Genomic DNA, 18,884 nt, shown 5'->3' with positions numbered 1-18,884 from the left:
GCTATAATGTAACAGTTTATCCGAATGATATTTTACTTCCGTTTCTTTTGTGTCCTCTTTTAAAAAATATCCAGTTCAAACATAATGCAGTACAGGTATTTCTCAGTTATGAACTCTGGGTGTCACTATTACATCGGTTAACATAAGAAGAAGTGGTCCCTCCCTTTTCAAAGCTTTTGTTTCCTGGTGAAGAGAGCAAATACGGTTTTTGGACTCGAGACGACCAGTCGATGGAATTCATCTTTCTAATTGCAGATATGTGGTATTAAGTGGTTTGGACACAAATTACTCTACGTGGAAGTAGCAGGTTTTTGTGAATATTTGTCTTGTTGGATTACGATGGGAATTGACACAAAAACGCGAACAATGGGCTTCTACTGCTTTGCTTTTTATTCGTCTTTACTGCTGATGTTCGGGACACAGGCTTCAGCTCAGACACGGTACTCTATCCCAGAGGAGCTGAAAGAGGGAAGTGTTGTTGGAAATGTTGCAAAGGATCTTGGTCTTGACACCACCTCTTTGACTGATCGACGGTTCCGTGTTGTGTCTGGCAGTAAGGACGCTATATTTGAAGTCAACCATAATAACGGGGTATTGTATGTTCACCGGCATATTGACAGGGAGGAGCTCTGTGAGGGCACCGGTGCATGCCTCATGGAGCTCAAAATCCTTGTTGAAAACCCTTTGGAAATACATTACGTTGTCGTAGAAATTATTGACGTTAATGACCATGCTCCTATTTTCCCAGAAAAAGAACAGATATTTGAAATAGCTGAGCATACATTACCGGGGCGGCGATTCCAACTGCACGCTGCCAGCGACCCAGATGCCGGAATCAACTCTATTCGTACATACACTTTGACTTCAAATGAACATTTTCAAATAGATATCCGCCAAAGTGACGAAGATAAAATACCGTTTTTAGTGCTGAAGAAATCGTTAGACAGAGAACAAAATGACAAACACAAGCTGCTGCTGACAGCGATTGATGGAGGTAAACCTCAAAAATCAGGAACATTAAATGTTACTATTATTGTTCTTGACAGCAATGATAACCGTCCAATGTTTAGTCAGGAGATTTATCAAATTGAAATAGAAGAAAATGTCCCAGTTGGTACTTCAATATTTAGAATAAATGCGACAGATCCAGATGAAGGGACTAATGGGAATGTTGAATACAGTCTTGTTAAAACTCTTAAGAAAAGGGTCTCTGACATTTTTGAAATGGACAAAATAACTGGAGAAATAAAGGTAAAAGGAGTGGTGGACTTTGAAGAAAACGAGGTGTATTCACTCGATGTTGAGGCCTCTGATAAAGGAACGCCACCACTGACTGGTGAGTGTAGAGTAATTATAAAAATAAAAGACATCAATGATAATCCCCCTGAAATAGAAGTCACGTCACTGTCAAATTCAGTGCCTGAAGATTCAAAACCTGGAACAATTGTTTCTCTTCTTAGTTTGATGGACAAAGACTCTGGTGTTAATGGTAAGATAATTTCACACGTATCGAATGACGTACCTTTCGAGTTAAAACCTTCATATAAGGAAAACATTTATTCAATTGTCACTAAGGGACTTGTGGATCGAGAGCAGGTGTCACATTATGAGATAATTATAAAAGCCACTGATTGTGGTGACCCTCCATTATCTTCTTTTAAAACTCTCAGTATTCAGATATCAGATGTGAATGACAACAGTCCACATTTTGAACAAAACCCTTTACAGTTTTATCTGGTGGAAAATAACGTTGCTGGAGCTTCAATATTCTTTGTGAGCGCAACAGATGAAGACATAAATGAAAATGCAGCTATTTCATATCATATTGTGAGGGAAGGAAGTCAAAATGGTATGACATCCTTTATTAATATAAATTCTGAAAACGGACACATAACCGCGCTGAAAAGTTTCGACTTTGAAACAGTGAAAACGTTCCAGTTCCAAGTTGTGGCCACAGATTCTGGAACTCCGTCACTAAGCAGCAACGTCACAGTGAACGTGTTCATTCTGGATCAGAACGACAACGCTCCAGTCATCCTGTATCCAGTCAGCTCCAACGGTTCTGCTGAAGGTGTGGAGGAGATTCCCCGCAATGTGAACGCAGCACACTTGGTGACTAAAGTCAGAGCCTATGACGCTGATATAGGATATAATGGCTGGTTACTGTTTTCACTGCAGGAAGTGACTGAGCACAGTCTCTTTGCTTTGGACCGCTATACAGGACAGATCAGAACACTTCGCTCATTCACAGAGACAGACGAGGCTGAGCAGAAACTGGTCATACTGGTCAAAGACAATGGCAACGTTTCCCTCTCTGCAACAGCTACTGTCATTGTCAAAGTTGTGGAGCCCAAAGAGGCTTTTGCTGCTTCTGATGTTAAAAGTGCAACAAACGATGATGAGGACAGTAATGTCACTTTTTATCTCATGATAACTTTGGCCTCAGTTTCAGCACTTTTTCTCATCAGCATCATCGTGCTCATTGCAATGCAGTGCTCCAAATCCACAGACTACACTTCCAAATATCTACAAGAGACTAAATATGACGGGACACTGTGTCACAGCATCCAGTACAGATCTGGAGAGAAACGCTACATGTTAGTGGGACCCAGAATGAGTATAGGATCTACTATAGTCCCGGGCAGCCATGCCAACACACTAGTCCTCCCTGACAGGAGGAGGACATCTACAGAGGTAAGAGCATTTATCGATATTGACTGAAAATATTTATTCAGATAAATTTCTTTGGGTTTTATAACGATAATTTCCTCCTCATATTATTACCGCCATACAATTGCTGTGTTGAAAAATATCTTAAAATATTGGCTGATTTAATGCATTATGGTCCTGTCGTTGCTCTCTTGAAAATAAAAAGTATTTAAGGCTCATGATATGACAACATATTTTGTTGCGCTATGCTTGGTGTTTAACATTGCTCTGTCCAAGTTGCTGAAACAGATTGTATTGTTAACATTATGATTACTTCCAATTTGGGATTTAGTTTTGAGTTGGATGTGACTTTTTAACAAGCAATATTTTCCTACTGTGTGAGGAAAGTTGTACAGCAAGAGCGTAATGGCATAACCTTTAGCGCTCTCCGTGGTGCTGGCGGGAACACTTGGTCATTTTATGGGGATTTCGAAGTCAGAATTTTTGTTTAATTTAAAAACGTTTTGGCTTGTAAAAACTATTAACTTCCAAATTACAATACAAAACATATTTGATCGTAAATGTTCTCCCTTTTACATATTCTTGAGTCCGGTGGATAGCACACCTTTCTTTAAAACTAGGAGTTGTCAACTACACTGCAACGAGGTCATAACGAGTTTAGTCCACAGGGTGTCAGTGTGATATCAGCACATCCGCATATCTTACAGCGTTGGCCCTGCCCCTTCAAGAGGATTTGTTCAGGTTGGCACAGAGGAGACAACACCGTTGCCAGGAAAGAGTGTTGCCGTCGTTAAATGAGCACATACATCGCTTTAAATGTGGGACTTGTTTCAATAATACATTTTGTCACTTAGCAGGATTTCTTGTTTCGTATGGACCTTTGAGTGGATATACTGGTATCAAACTGAAACGATGGGATCTGGCGGACAAAGGCGAGGAGGAGAACCATGGTGGCTAGCCCTTCGTTTTTCTGTTATGCTCAGCTGCGTGGGGCAGATTTCCGCTCAGATTAAATATTCTGTTCCAGAGGAAGTAAAAGTGGGATCTGTTGTTGGAAACGTTGCAAAGGATCTAGGATTGGATATCACTTCGCTGCATGATCGACGGTTTCGTATTGTTTCAGGATCCAAAGATGCTCAGTTTGAAGTCAATCAGAACAATGGAGTCTTGTATGTGCATAAGAACATCGACCGAGAGGAGCTCTGTGAAAATGTTTCTCCGTGTTTGATGAACCTAAAAATGGTAGCTGAAAATCCAATGGAAATACATTATGTGGGAGTCGAAATCATAGATGTAAATGATAATTCACCGCGCTTTAAAGAGGAGGAAAAAATGTTAGAAATTCCCGAGTCGACTCTTCCAGGCAGACGTTTTCAATTACCCACTGCGCACGATCCAGATGTTGCCATCAACACAGTTCGTGTGTACAAGTTAAGTCAAAACGAGTATTTTAGCATACAAATTCGAGAGAGAGGAGAGGACAAGATGCCCTCATTGGTTCTGCAAAAATCTCTGGATCGGGAAAAGGAGTATGAGCACAACCTATTACTGACAGCAGTTGACGGTGGGAATCCACCCAGATCAGGGACGCTTAATGTCACAGTCATAGTTCTTGATTCAAATGATAACCATCCTACATTCAGCCAAGACGTATATTCAGTAACAATACCTGAAAACGTTCACGCAGATACAAGTGTGATTACAGTAAAAGCTTCTGACATAGACGAGGGTGCAAATGGACAAATTGAATTTCTTTTCGGTGGTCAACTTGGCCAGGAGATATATGATATTTTCAGTTTAGATAAAGATACTGGTGAAATTCGAGTGAAGGGTGAAATCGACTTTGAAAACGTTGAAGTTTATAAGTTAGACGTTCATGCCACTGACAAAGGGCAGCCTCCGATGAGTACCGACTGTAGGGTGATCATCAAAGTGCTCGACAAAAACGACAACAAGCCACAAATAGAGGTGACATCTCTGTCAAACACAATATCCGAAGACTCAAAACCTGGCACCGTGGTTTCTCTCATCAGTATTACAGACCACGACGCCGGGTTGAACGGTAAAGTAATATGTAGTCTCTCCGAAAATGTGCCATTCGATTTGAAACCATCATTTCAAGAAAATATGTATTCGTTAATACTGAAACACCATTTGGATCGAGAATCTGTTGCACATTATGAAATCACAATAACAGCTACAGACTGTGGTCAACCTCCTCTGTCAACATTCAAAACTCTCAGTATTGATGTTTCGGACGTGAATGACAATGTTCCAACGTTTATGCATAATCCAATAGAATTTTACCTGTTAGAAAATAACGTACCTGGAAACCCTATATTTTCTGTTACTGCTACAGATGTGGATCTGAATGAAAACGCTGCCTTGACTTATCATATTGTTAGAGAGGAGAGAAGTCAAGTAAAAATAACAGCATTTTTAAATATAAATTCGGAAAATGGAGTCATCACTGCGCTGAAAAGTTTCGACTTTGAAACAGTGAAAACGTTCCAGTTCCAAGTTGTGGCCACAGATTCTGGAACTCCGTCACTAAGCAGCAACGTCACAGTGAACGTGTTCATTCTGGATCAGAACGACAACGCTCCAGTCATCCTGTATCCAGTCAGCTCAAACGGTTCTGCTGAAGGTGTGGAGGAGATTCCCCGCAATGTGAACGCAGCACACTTGGTGACTAAAGTCAGAGCCTATGACGCTGATATAGGATATAACGGCTGGTTACTGTTTTCACTGCAGGAAGTGACTGAGCACAGTCTCTTTGCTTTGGACCGCTATACAGGACAGATCAGAACACTTCGCTCATTCACAGAGACAGACGAGGCTGAGCAGAAACTGGTCATACTGGTCAAAGACAATGGCAACGTTTCCCTCTCTGCAACAGCTACTGTCATTGTCAAAGTTGTGGAGCCCAAAGAGGCTTTTGCTGCTTCTGATGTTAAAAGTGCAACAAACGATGATGAGGAGAGTAATGTCACTTTTTATCTCATGATAACTTTGGCCTCAGTTTCAGCACTTTTTCTCATCAGCATCATCGTGCTCATTGCAATGCAGTGCTCCAAATCCACAGACTACACTTCCAAATACCTACAAGAGACTAATTATGACGGGACACTGTGTCACAGCATCCAGTACAGATCTGGAGAGAAACGCTACATGTTAGTGGGACCCAGAATGAGTATAGGATCTACTATAGTCCCGGGGAGCCATGCCAACACACTAGTGCTCCCTGACAGGAGGAGGACCTCTACTGAGGTAAGAGCATTTAGCCCTACGTCATAAATATTGCTAATCGCCTGGTTGTAACCGCTGTCCATGGTGCTGATGCGTTTGTTTCATGTTAACAAACATGTGAGCATATTCGAAATCTAGAAACATGGCTATATGTTTTGCAATACAAGGGCTGTTTGTTTTCAACAGGTGCATATCATACTCTTATCAGTTACATTTTAGAGGGAACAAAGTTGAATTTTTGTCTGTTGAGTTATTGTGAACATGTTTTATGGGTTTCTTCAAATGCTGAGCAATATATTTACTTTAATTTAACTTTTACTAAATATCGGCGTCATTTCATTATAACTGGGTTCAATGGAACTGAAATATATTAGGTATTTGTGTTCTAGTTGAATATAGTATGCAAATGAATCAAAGTAACTTTAAAGTACACCTATATAAAGAAAATTAATGGAAGCTTTCCACTTTAAATACTTGATGCATGGAGTGGGAGAGGGAAGAGAGTGTGGGGAGAGAAAAGAGCAAGAGAGAGAGAGAGAGGGAGAGAGAGAGAGAGAGAGAGACTACTATTTTTACTTCAGGTAGTTATTAACGACGGTTTTGATTTTTTTTTTTTTTAAGTATATGATTGCAAATAAAAAGCTAGTTACATTTCTTTGCTGACCTCCGGGTGTCACTGTATCATCTGAAAAATATAGAAGTAGTTGTCCCTCCCCTCACAAAGCCTTTGTTTCATATCTAGAGCGGGGTAGGCATATGATCCAAGCACTCCGGTGGCTGTTTCCTTATTTTGCATTTAGTAGCGAAACTAACAATTAGACATATGCTGTCGCAGTAAACGTAGTTAATGTGTGTTTGTAAGTCGAACATAAATAATGGGGACGAACAGACGGTGTCAAACAACGGACTACTATTTTTTTATGATTCGCTTGTCTCTTCTGCTGTTTTGCGGAAAACTGTCTCATGCTCAGATACGTTATTCTGTTCCTGAGGAGGTGAAAGAGGGAACTGTTGTTGGAAATGTTGCAAAGGATCTTGGTTTTGAAATTTCCTCGTTGACCAACAGACGGTTCCGGGTTGTGTCTGGATCCAAGGATGCATTTTTGGAGGTAAACCGGGACGATGGGGTTCTCTTTGTTAATAGGAAAATCGACAGAGAGGAGCTCTGTCAAGGGAGCGGTGCCTGCTTAATGGAGTTAAAGATTCTAGTCGAAAACCCTTTGGAAATGCATCATATTGTTGTAGATATTTCCGATGTAAATGATCACTCCCCTAGTTTTCCTGAGAAAGAACAGACATTTGAAATAGGTGAGCATATTCTGCCAGGAAGGCGTTTCCAACTACACACAGCTCGTGATCCAGATGCTGGAATTAACTCTATTCGTACATACACTTTGACTTCAAATGAACATTTTGAAGTAGACATCCGTCAAAGTGACGAAGATAAAATACCGTTTTTGGTGCTGAAGAAATCATTAGACAGAGAACAAAAGGACAAACACACGTTGCTACTGACAGCGATAGATGGAGGTAAACCTCAAAAATCAGGAACATTAAACGTTACTATCATTGTTCTTGACAGTAATGACAATCGCCCAGTGTTTAGTCAGGAGATTTATCAAATTGAAATACAAGAAAATGTCCCGGCTGGTACTTCAGTCTTTAAAATGAATGCAACAGATCCAGATGAAGGCACCAATAGTGAGATTCAATACAGTCTTGGAAAAACTCTGAAGAAAAAAGTGTATGACATTTTTGAATTGGACAAATTAACTGGGGAAGTAAGGGTAAAAGGAATGTTAGACTATGAGGAGAACAACGTTTATAGACTTGATGTTGAGGCCTCTGATAAAGGAACACCTCCACTGACTGGTGAGTGTAGAGTCATTATAAAAATTAAAGATATCAATGATAATCCACCTGAAATAGAAGTCACATCACTGTTAAACTCAGTGCCTGAAGATTCAAAGCCTGGAACAGTTATTTCTCTACTTAGTGTTTCGGATAAGGACTCTGGTGTCAATGGAAAAATAATTACAAGCATAACCTCAGATGTTCCCTTTGAATTAAAACCTTCATATAAGGAGAACATATATTCAGTTGTCACCACAGAACTTCTGGATCGAGAGCAGGTGCCAACTTATGACATAACAATAAAATCCACTGATTGTGGTGACCCTCTCTTATCTACTTTTAAAGCTCTCAGTATTCAGATATCAGATGTAAATGACAATAAACCAAAGTTCTCTGAAAACCCTTTACAGTTTTATCTGGTAGAAAATAACGTTGCTGGAGGGTCAATATTCTCTGTGAGCGCAACAGATGAAGACATAAATGAAAATGCAGCTATTTCATATCATATTGTGAGAGAGGGAAGTCAAAATGGTATGACATCATTTATTAATGTAAACCCTGTAAACGGACACATAACCGCGTTGAAAAGTTTTGACTTTGAAACAGTGAAAACGTTCCAGTTCCAAGTTGTGGCCACAGATTCTGGAACTCCGTCACTAAGCAGCAACGTCACAGTGAACGTGTTCATTCTGGATCAGAACGACAACGCTCCAGTCATCCTGTATCCAGTCAGCTCCAACGGTTCTGCTGAAGGTGTGGAGGAGATTCCCCGCAATGTGAACGCAGCACACTTGGTGACTAAAGTCAGAGCCTATGACGCTGATATAGGATATAACGGCTGGTTACTGTTTTCACTGCAGGAAGTGACTGAGCACAGTCTCTTTGCTTTGGACCGCTATACAGGACAGATCAGAACACTTCGCTCATTCACAGAGACAGACGAGGCTGAGCAGAAACTGGTCATACTGGTCAAAGACAATGGCAACGTTTCCCTCTCTGCAACAGCTACTGTCATTGTCAAAGTTGTGGAGCCCAAAGAGGCTTTTGCTGCTTCTGATGTTAAAAGTGCAACAAACGATGATGAGGAGAGTAATGTCACTTTTTATCTCATGATAACTTTGGCCTCAGTTTCAGCACTTTTTCTCATCAGCATCATTGTGCTCATTGCAATGCAGTGCTCCAAATCCACAGACTACACTTCCAAATATCTACAAGAGACTAATTATGACGGGACACTGTGTCACAGCATCCAGTACAGATCTGGAGAGAAACGCTACATGTTAGTGGGACCCAGAATGAGTATAGGATCTACTATAGTCCCGGGCAGCCATGCCAACACACTAGTGCTCCCTGACAGGAGGAGGACTTCTACTGAGGTAAGAGCATTTAGCCCTACGTCACAAATATTGTTAATCGCCTGGTTGTAACCGCTGTCCATGGTGCTGATGCGTTTGTTTCATGTTGACAAACATGTGAGCATATTCGAAATCTAGAAACATGGCTATATGTTTTGCAATATAAGGGCTGTTTGTTTCAACAGGTGCATATCATACTCTTATCAGTTACATTTTAGAGGGAACAAAGTCAAATTTTTGTCTGTTGAGTTATTGTGAACATGTTTTATGGGTTTCTTCAAATGCTGAGCAATATATTTACTTTAATTTAACTTTTACTAAATATCGGCGTCATTTCATTATAAATGGGTTCAATGGATGCTGAAATATATTAGGTATTTGTGTTCTAGTTGAAGATAGTATGCAAATGAATCAAATTAACTTTAAAGTACACCTATATAAAGAAAATTAATGGAAGCTTTCCACTTTAAATACTTGATGCATGGAGTGAGAGAGGGAAGAGAGTGTGGGGAGAGAGAAGAGCGAGAGAGAGAGAGAGAGAGAGAGAGAGAGAGAGAGAGAGAGAGAGAGACTACTATTTTTACTTCAGGTAGTTATTAACGACGGTTTTGATTTTTTTTTTTTTTAAGTATATGATTGCAAATAAAAAGCTAGTTACATTTCTTTGCTGACCTCCGGGTGTCACTGTATCATCTGAAAAATATAGAAGTAGTTGTCCCTCCCCTCACAAAGCCTTTGTTTCATATCTAGAGCGGGGTAGGCATATGATCCAAGCACTCCGGTGGCTGTTTCCTTATTTTGCATTTAGTAGCGAAACTAACAATTTGACATATGCTGTCGCAGTAAACGTAGTTAGTGTGTGTTTGTAAGTCGAACATAAATAATGGGGACGAACAGAAGGCGTCAAACAACGGACTACTATTTTTTTATGATTCGCTTGTCTCTTCTGCTGTTTTGCGGAAAACTGTCTCATGCTCAGATACGTTATTCTGTTCCTGAGGAGGTGAAAGAGGGAACTGTTGTTGGAAATGTTGCAAAGGATCTTGGTTTTGAAATTTCGTCGTTGACCAACAGACGGTTCCGGGTTGTGTCTGGATCCAAGGATGCATTTTTGGAGGTAAACCGGGACGATGGGGTTCTCTTTGTTAATAGGAAAATCGACAGAGAGGAGCTCTGTCAAGGGAGCGGTGCCTGCTTAATGGAGTTAAAGATTCTAGTCGAAAACCCTTTGGAAATGCATCATATTGTTGTAGATATTTCCGATGTAAATGACCACTCTCCTGGTTTTCCCGAGAAAGAACAGACATTTGAAATATCTGAACAGACATTACCAGGAAAGCGTTTTCAGCTACACACAGCTCGTGATCCAGATGCTGGAATTAACTCTATTCGTACATACACTTTGACTTCAAATGAACATTTTGAAGTAGACATCCGTCAAAGTGACGAAGATAAAATACCGTTTTTGGTGCTGAAGAAATCGTTAGACAGAGAACAAAAGGACAAACACACGTTGCTACTGACAGCGATAGATGGAGGTAAACCTCAAAAATCAGGAACATTGAACGTTACTATCATTGTTCTTGACAGTAATGACAATCGCCCAGTGTTTAGTCAGGAGATTTATCAAATTGAAATACAGGAAAATGTCCCAATCGGTACTTCAATTTTTAAAATGAATGCAACAGATCCAGATGAAGGCACCAATAGTGAGATTCAATACAGTCTTGGAAAAACTCTGAAGAAAAAAGTGTATGACATTTTTGAATTGGACAAATTAACTGGAGAAGTAAGGGTAAAAGGAATGTTAGACTATGAGGAGAACAACGTTTATAGACTTGATGTTGAGGCCTCTGATAAAGGAACACCTCCACTGACTGGTGAGTGTAGAGTCATTATAAAAATTAAAGATATCAATGATAATCCACCTGAAATAGAAGTCACATCACTGTTAAACTCAGTGCCTGAAGATTCAAAGCCTGGAACAGTTATTTCTCTACTTAGTGTTTCGGATAAGGACTCTGGTGTCAATGGAAAAATAATTACAAGCATAACCTCAGATGTTCCCTTTGAATTAAAACCTTCTTATAAGGAGAACATATATTCAGTTGTCACCACAGAACTTCTGGATCGAGAGCAGGTGCCAACTTATGACATAACAATAAAATCCACTGATTGTGGTGACCCTCTCTTATCTACTTTTAAAGCTCTCAGTATTCAGATATCAGATGTAAATGACAATAAACCAAAGTTCTCTGAAAACCCTTTACAGTTTTATCTGGTAGAAAATAACGTTGCTGGAGGGTCAATATTCTCTGTGAGCGCAACAGATGAAGACATAAATGAAAATGCAGCTATTTCATATCATATTGTGAGAGAGGGAAGTCAAAATGGTATGACATCATTTATTAATGTAAACCCTGTAAACGGACACATAACCGCGTTGAAAAGTTTTGACTTTGAAACAGTGAAAACGTTCCAGTTCCAAGTTGTGGCCACAGATTCTGGAACTCCGTCACTAAGCAGCAACGTCACAGTGAACGTGTTCATTCTGGATCAGAACGACAACGCTCCAGTCATCCTGTATCCAGTCAGCTCCAACGGGTCTGCTGAAGGTGTGGAGGAGATTCCCCGCAATGTGAACGCAGCACACTTGGTGACTAAAGTCAGAGCCTATGACGCTGATATAGGATATAACGGCTGGTTACTGTTTTCACTGCAGGAAGTGACTGAGCACAGTCTCTTTGCTTTGGACCGCTATACAGGACAGATCAGAACACTTCGCTCATTCACAGAGACAGACGAGGCTGAGCAGAAACTGGTCATACTGGTCAAAGACAATGGCAACGTTTCCCTCTCTGCAACAGCTACTGTCATTGTCAAAGTTGTGGAGCCCAAAGAGGCTTTTGCGGCTTCTGATGTTAAAAGTGCAACAAACGATGATGAGGAGAGTAATGTCACTTTTTATCTCATGATAACGTTGGCCTCAGTTTCAGCACTTTTTCTCATCAGCATCATCGTGCTCATTGCAATGCAGTGCTCCAAATCCACAGACTACACTTCCAAATACCTACAAGAGACTAATTATGACGGGACACTGTGTCACAGCATCCAGTACAGATCTGGAGAGAAACGCTACATGTTAGTGGGACCCAGAATGAGTATAGGATCTACTATAGTCCCGGGCAGCCATGCCAACACACTAGTGCTCCCTGACAGGAGGAGGACTTCTACTGAGGTAAGAGCATTTAGCCCTACGTCATAAATATTGCTAATCGCCTGTTTGTAACCGCTGTCCATGGTGCTGATGCGTTTGCTTCATGTTGACAAGCAAGGGAGAGTCTAAGAATATAGAAAACATGGCTCTGTTTTCTGACACAAGGGCTGTTTGTTTTCAAATGGTGCATATCATACTCAAATGAGAAATATTTTAGAGGGAACAACGTTTTGTTTTTTTTTCTGTTGAGTTACGTCATGTGTTATGAGTTTCTTCAAATGCTGAGCAATATTTACTTGAACGTTTGACTTATAAATCATTTCAATATAACTGGCGCTCAATTGATACTGAAATATATTAGGTATTTGTGTTCCAGTTGAAGATAATATGCAAAATAATCATAAACACTTTCAATAAAAAAAACAACTGTTAAATATAACTACAAAGAAAGCTAATGGAAGCTGTAAACTTGAAATAACTATTTCAGAGAGAGAGAGAGAGAGAGAGAGAGAGAGAGAGAGTTTAACCAATGCTTACAAATAGCTTTCCACTGACTTGTGTGGACACAGTTCACTCTTCCGTCTTCTTGGTTCATACGTCTCAAACATTTATCATATTAAATAAAGCAGGATTTAAACTGTATTTCTCAGTTATTACCTCTGGGTGTCACTATTATATTAGATAACATCAGACCAAGTGGTCCCTCCCCTTTCAAAGCTTTTGTTTCCTCGTGAAGAGAGCAAAGACGGTTTTTGACTCGAGACAACCAGTCGATGGAATTCATCTTTTCGGTTGAAAATATGTGGTATTAAGCGTGTTGGACATAAATAACTCTACGTGGAAGTAGCAGGTTTTTGTGAATATTTGTCTTGTTGGATTACGATGGGAATTGACACAAAAACGCGAACAATGGGCTTCTACTGCTTTGCTTTTTATTCGTCTTTACTGCTGATGTTCGGGACACAGGCTTCAGCTCAGACACGGTACTCTATCCCAGAGGAGCTGAAAGAGGGAAGTGTTGTTGGAAATGTTGCAAAGGATCTTGGTCTTGACACCACCTCTTTGACTGATCGACGGTTCCGTGTTGTGTCTGGCAGTAAGGACGCTATATTTGAAGTCAACCATAATAACGGGGTATTGTATGTTCACCGGCATATTGACAGGGAGGAGCTCTGTGAGGGCACAGGTGCATGCCTCATGGAGCTCAAAATCCTTGTTGAAAACCCTTTGGAAATACACTACGTTGTTGTGGAAATTATTGACGTTAATGACCATGCTCCTAGTTTCCCAGAAAAAGAACAGATATTTGAAATAGCTGAGCACACATTACCGGGAAAGCGATTTAAACTGCACGCTGCCAGCGACCCAGATGCCGGAATCAACTCTATTCGTACATACACTTTGACTTCAAATGAACATTTTGAAGTAAATATCCGTCAAGGTGATTCGGGTAAGATACCGTTTTTAGTGCTGAAGAAATCGTTAGACAGAGAACAAAAGGACAAACACACGCTGCTGCTGACAGCAATTGATGGAGGTAAACCTCAAAAATCAGGAACATTAAATGTTACTATTATTGTTCTTGACAGCAATGATAACCGTCCAATGTTTAGTCAGGAGATTTATCAAATTGAAATACAAGAAAACGTTAAAATTGGCACTTCAATATTTAAAATGAATGCATCAGATCCAGATGAAGGAATTAATGGGGAAGTAGAATACACCCTCGGAAAAACCTTGATTCAGAAAGTGTATGAACTTTTTGAAATGGACAAGATAACAGGAGATATTAGAGTTAATGGGGTCGTTGATTACGAAGAAAAAGATTTATATGAGCTGGACATTGAGGCCTCTGATAAAGGAACGCCTCCACTGACCGGTGAGTGTAGAGTTATCATAAAAATAAAAGACATCAATGATAATCCCCCTGAAATAGAAGTGACATCACTGTCAAATACAGTGCCTGAAGATTCAAAGCCTGGAACAGTTATTTCTCTTCTTAGTTTGATAGATAGGGACTCTGGTGTCAATGGAAAAAATATTTTACACATATCGAATGACGTACCTTTCGAGTTAAAACCTTCATATAAGGAAAACATTTATTCAATTGCCACCAAGGATGTCTTAGATCGAGAGCAAGTCTCACATTATGACATAATTATAAAAGCCACTGATTGTGGTGACCCTCCCTTATCTACTTTTAAAACTCTCAGTATTCAGATATCAGATGTGAATGACAACAGTCCACATTTTGAACAAAACCCTTTACAGTTTTATCTGGTAGAAAATAACGTTGCTGGAGCTTCAATATTCTCTGTGAGCGCAACAGATGAAGACATAAATGAAAATGCAGCTATTTCATATCATATTGTGAGGGAAGGAAGTCAAAATGGTATGATATCATTTATTAATGTAAACTCTGAAAACGGACACATAACCGCGTTGAAAAGTTTCGACTTTGAAACAGTGAAAACGTTCCAGTTCCAAGTTGTGGCCACAGATTCTGGAACTCCGTCACTAAGCAGCAACGTCACAGTGAACGTGTTCATTCTGGATCAGAACGACAACGCTCCAGTCATCCTGTATCCAGTCAGCTCCAACGGGTCTGCTGAAGGTGTGGAGGAGATTCCCCGCAATGTGAACGCAGCACACTTGGTGACTAAAGTCAGAGCCTATGACGCTGATATAGGATATAACGGCTGGTTACTGTTTTCACTGCAGGAAGTGACTGAGCACAGTCTCTTTGCTTTGGACCGCTATACAGGACAGATCAGAACACTTCGCTCATTCACAGAGACAGACGAGGCTGAGCAGAAACTGGTCATACTGGTCAAAGACAATGGAAACGTTTCCCTCTCTGCAACAGCTACTGTCATTGTCAAAGTCGTGGAGCCCAAAGAGGCTTTTGCTGCTTCTGATGTTAAAAGTGCAACAAACGATGATGAGGAGAGTAATGTCACTTTTTATCTCATGATAACTTTGGCCTCAGTTTCAGCACTTTTTCTCATCAGCATCATCGTGCTCATTGCAATGCAGTGCTCCAAATCAACAGACTACACTTCCAAATACCTACAAGAGACTAATTATGACGGGACACTGTGTCACAGCATCCAGTACAGATCTGGAGAGAAACGCTACATGTTAGTGGGACCCAGAATGAGTATAGGATCTACTATAGTCCCGGGCAGCCATGCCAACACACTAGTGCTACCTGACAGGAGAATGGCATCTGGAGAGGTGAGGCCAGTTTAAAGTCTTTATACCTAATTTTTCAATTTCGTGTTGTGATTTATCCTAGCCCACTTACCTCTGTGTAAAAAAGACAAGGTCTATAATAATACTTGCTATTTGTATGAGAGTTTTTCTGAATTTCAACTACTTACGCAAATGTCTAAGCATTTTTTTTCTTTTCCTCACCTTGAAATGAAAACAACATTCCACATTATGAACCGCAGTCCATAACACTTAAGCCCTTTCGTGTTTTTATGGTCACGTTGTGGTTATTGAGTTTAATTTCAGCGGCTACAAGACAATTTTCTTGTCTAGTTTTGAAAACGAGACTTTGGAATGAACGTGGTTTAGCTTTCTCGCAATATAAAGGGTTCTCGCTGTCCATGGTTCTGAAAATCCTCTTCAAGATTATTGGTTAAAAATGTTCAAATATATATAAAAACGGTATAGGGTTTCATGCTCAAGACATCCGTGACACTTACTTCTGATTATATGGAGAGCGTTTTGAACATTTCAGATACATATAACTTTAAAGAAGATCCTCTTCAGAAATCATGTTCAACATCTTCTGTCCCTATTAGAATGGACCACTGGGTGTCAGTGTTCAGCAGTGTAAAGACAGAGGGGTTTGCTAAGTCGTGAGTAAAAGCAGACTCTGCCCCATTCACAGAGTGTTTTTCAGCTCAACCACAAAGAATGGCATCGTGTCCTTTATTGATCAATACTTTTCTCAGCTAACTAGTTTTTCTGAAATGTAATTTTCGGACAACGGGAGGTCATATTTTTTGCGGGTATTTGTGGATAATATTTTGAATGATTTCAATAAGAAGACAAAGGACAAAGAGGAAATACGATGTCTTGGTCGCGTCCCCTGCTTTTCTCTCTGCTCGTCTGCTTTGGTGATTTTATTTCAGCTCAGATAAAATACTCGATTCCAGAGGAAGTTAAAGTGGGAACTATCATTGGAAATGTTGCCAAGGATTTGGGCCTTGAAGTCAGTACCTTGACAAACCGGCGTTTTCGCATTGTGCACGGAGCTCATGACGAGCGATTCGAGGTAAACCCGAACAATGGGGTTTTGTATGTTCATAAGAATCTCGACAGGGAAGAGATGTGCGATAAAGATGGCGCTTGTTTAAAGGATCTGAAAATTGTTGTGGAAAATCCACTTGAGATCCATTATGTCACTGTGGAAATCACAGATGCTAACGACCATGTACCGACTTTTGTCGAGAAAGAAAAGGTTATAGAAATAGCAGAAAACACTTTTCCAGGAGCTCGATTTCAATTACCAGGTGCCCTTGATCCAGATATTGGAGTAAACTCCGTCCAACGGTACAAGCTGAGTCAAAACGATCATTTCAATCTAGAAATACGAGATAGGGAAGATGATAAAATTCCCTTTTTAGTGTTGCAGAGGCAGCTGGACAGAGAGCAGAAAACAACCCACAGCTTGATTTTAACAGCTATAGATGGAGGCACACCGCCAAAATCATCTAATCTTAATCTTACAATAAATGTTCTTGATATCAATGACAACAGACCCACTTTTTCTAAAGAAGTTTATTCTGTGACATTGCAAGAAAATGTTGCATTGGATACTTTTGTGATAAAAGTAAATGCAACCGATCTCGACGAGGGAACTAATGGTGACGTCGAATATTCATTTGGGGGCGATATTAATTCAAAGGTGCTTGATCTATTTAGTCTAGACCGACACACAGGCAAAATTATAGTTAAGGGACACATCGACTATGAAACTGCTGATGTTTTCAAGTTAAACGTTCAAGCCTCTGACAGAGGTCAACCTCCTATGACAACGGATTGTAGAGTTATAATAAAAATTCAAGATGTCAACGATAATAGACCAGAAATCGAAGTTACATCCATATCTAGCATGGTTCCAGAAAATGCAAAACATGGGACCGTGGTTTCTCTTATTAGTATAACAGACCGTGATTCTGGTCTCAATGGCAAAGTAAAATGCTCTCTATCTGGGGATGTACCATTTGAATTAAAACCGTCATTTAAAGAAAACATGTATTCATTGGTGACAAAAGAAACACTGGACAGGGAAACAGTGTCACATTATGACATTTCAATAACAGCTACAGACTATGGTGAGCCGCCACTGTCCGCATTTAAGACATTAAGTATTCAGGTGTCAGACGTGAACGACAACATCCCGGAGTTCTCACACAGTCCACTGGAATTATATTTAACAGAAAACAATGCTCCTGGAGAATCAATATTTTCAGTGAGTGCTGTTGACAAAGACTTGAACGATAATGCTGCAGTATCCTATCGTATAACTAGAGGGGGTGGCGGTCATAATGATATGGTATCTTTTCTGAATATAAACCCTGAAAATGGACAAATAACAGCGCTGAAAGGTTTCGACTTTGAAACAGTGAAAACGTTCCAGTTCCAAGTTGTAGCCACAGATTCTGGAACTCCGTCACTAAGCAGCAACGTCACAGTGAACGTGTTCATTCTGGATCAGAACGACAACGCTCCAGTCATCCTGTATCCAGTCAGCTCCAACGGGTCTGCTGAAGGTGTGGAGGAGATTCCCCGCAATGTGAACGCACCACACTTGGTGACTAAAGTCAGAGCCTATGACGCTGATATAGGATATAACGGCTGGTTACTGTTTTCACTGCAGGAAGTGACTGAGCACAGTCTCTTTGCTTTGGACCGCTATACAGGACAGATCAGAACACTTCGCTCATTCACAGAGACAGACGAGGCTGAGCAGAAACTGGTCATACTGGTCAAAGACAATGGCAACGTTTCCCTCTCTGCAACAGCTACTGTCATTGTCAAAGTTGTGGAGCCCAAAGAGGCTTTTGCTGCTTCTGATGTTAAAAGTGCAACAAACGATGATGAGGAGACTAATGTCACTTTTTATCTCATGATAACTTTGGCCTCAGTTTCAGCACTTTTTCTCATCAGCATCATCGTGCTCATTGCAATGCAGTGCTCCAAATCCACAGACTACACTTCCAAATATCTACAAGAGACTAATTATGACGGGACACTGTGTCACAGCATCCAGTACAGATCTGGAGAGAAACGCTACATGTTAGTGGGACCCAGAATGAGTATAGGATCTACTATAGTCCCGGGCAGCCATGCCAACACACTAGTGCTCCCTGACAGGAGGAGGACGTCTACTGAGGTAAGAGCTTGGAAACAATGTAACACGTATTCATAGACTGTCTTCTCTCTCATTGCTATGTGTTCAATGACACATTTTCTTTTTTTTACAATCTTAACACACCTCGAGTACACAGACAACAACCGAA

The 18,884-nt window shown here is 40.4% G+C and overlaps 6 protein-coding genes across 6 annotated transcripts; all 6 read left to right on the top strand.

Annotated features, from left to right (window-relative positions):
* Positions 1-211: 211 nt before the first annotated feature.
* Positions 212-2,778, top strand: LOC132981992 (protocadherin alpha-3-like). The gene has a single exon (XM_061048200.1). It carries the CDS (start codon positions 340-342, stop codon positions 2,719-2,721), a length of 2,382 nt encoding a protein of 793 aa, XP_060904183.1. The 5' UTR covers positions 212-339; the 3' UTR covers positions 2,722-2,778.
* A 605-nt stretch (positions 2,779-3,383) lies between these two features.
* Positions 3,384-6,280, top strand: LOC132981991 (protocadherin gamma-A11-like). Its single transcript, XM_061048199.1, has one exon. It carries the CDS (start codon positions 3,583-3,585, stop codon positions 5,965-5,967), a length of 2,385 nt encoding a protein of 794 aa, XP_060904182.1. The 5' UTR covers positions 3,384-3,582; the 3' UTR covers positions 5,968-6,280.
* Positions 6,281-6,427: 147 nt separating this feature from the next.
* LOC132981990 (protocadherin alpha-8-like) lies at positions 6,428-9,301 on the top strand. Its single transcript, XM_061048198.1, has one exon. The coding sequence runs from the start codon at positions 6,795-6,797 to the stop codon at positions 9,198-9,200; it is 2,406 nt and encodes an 801-aa protein (XP_060904181.1). The 5' UTR covers positions 6,428-6,794; the 3' UTR covers positions 9,201-9,301.
* Positions 9,302-9,700: 399 nt separating this feature from the next.
* Positions 9,701-12,761, top strand: LOC132981993 (protocadherin alpha-8-like). The gene has a single exon (XM_061048201.1). The coding sequence runs from the start codon at positions 10,012-10,014 to the stop codon at positions 12,391-12,393; it is 2,382 nt and encodes a 793-aa protein (XP_060904184.1). The 5' UTR covers positions 9,701-10,011; the 3' UTR covers positions 12,394-12,761.
* A 6-nt stretch (positions 12,762-12,767) lies between these two features.
* On the top strand, positions 12,768-15,597 carry LOC132981994 (protocadherin gamma-A11-like). Its single transcript, XM_061048202.1, has one exon. It carries the CDS (start codon positions 13,228-13,230, stop codon positions 15,595-15,597), a length of 2,370 nt encoding a protein of 789 aa, XP_060904185.1. The 5' UTR covers positions 12,768-13,227.
* Positions 15,598-16,260: 663 nt separating this feature from the next.
* On the top strand, positions 16,261-18,793 carry LOC132982581 (protocadherin alpha-8-like). The gene has a single exon (XM_061049131.1). It carries the CDS (start codon positions 16,430-16,432, stop codon positions 18,791-18,793), a length of 2,364 nt encoding a protein of 787 aa, XP_060905114.1. The 5' UTR covers positions 16,261-16,429.
* The last annotated feature ends 91 nt before the right edge of the window (positions 18,794-18,884 follow it).

Source organism: Labrus mixtus, chromosome 10 (assembly GCF_963584025.1).
Source record: "Labrus mixtus chromosome 10, fLabMix1.1, whole genome shotgun sequence".
In the NCBI taxonomy this organism is placed as follows: domain Eukaryota; kingdom Metazoa; phylum Chordata; class Actinopteri; order Labriformes; family Labridae; genus Labrus; species Labrus mixtus.
Note: the sequence above shows the minus strand (reverse complement) of the source record. Positions and strands in the feature narration are given on the sequence as shown.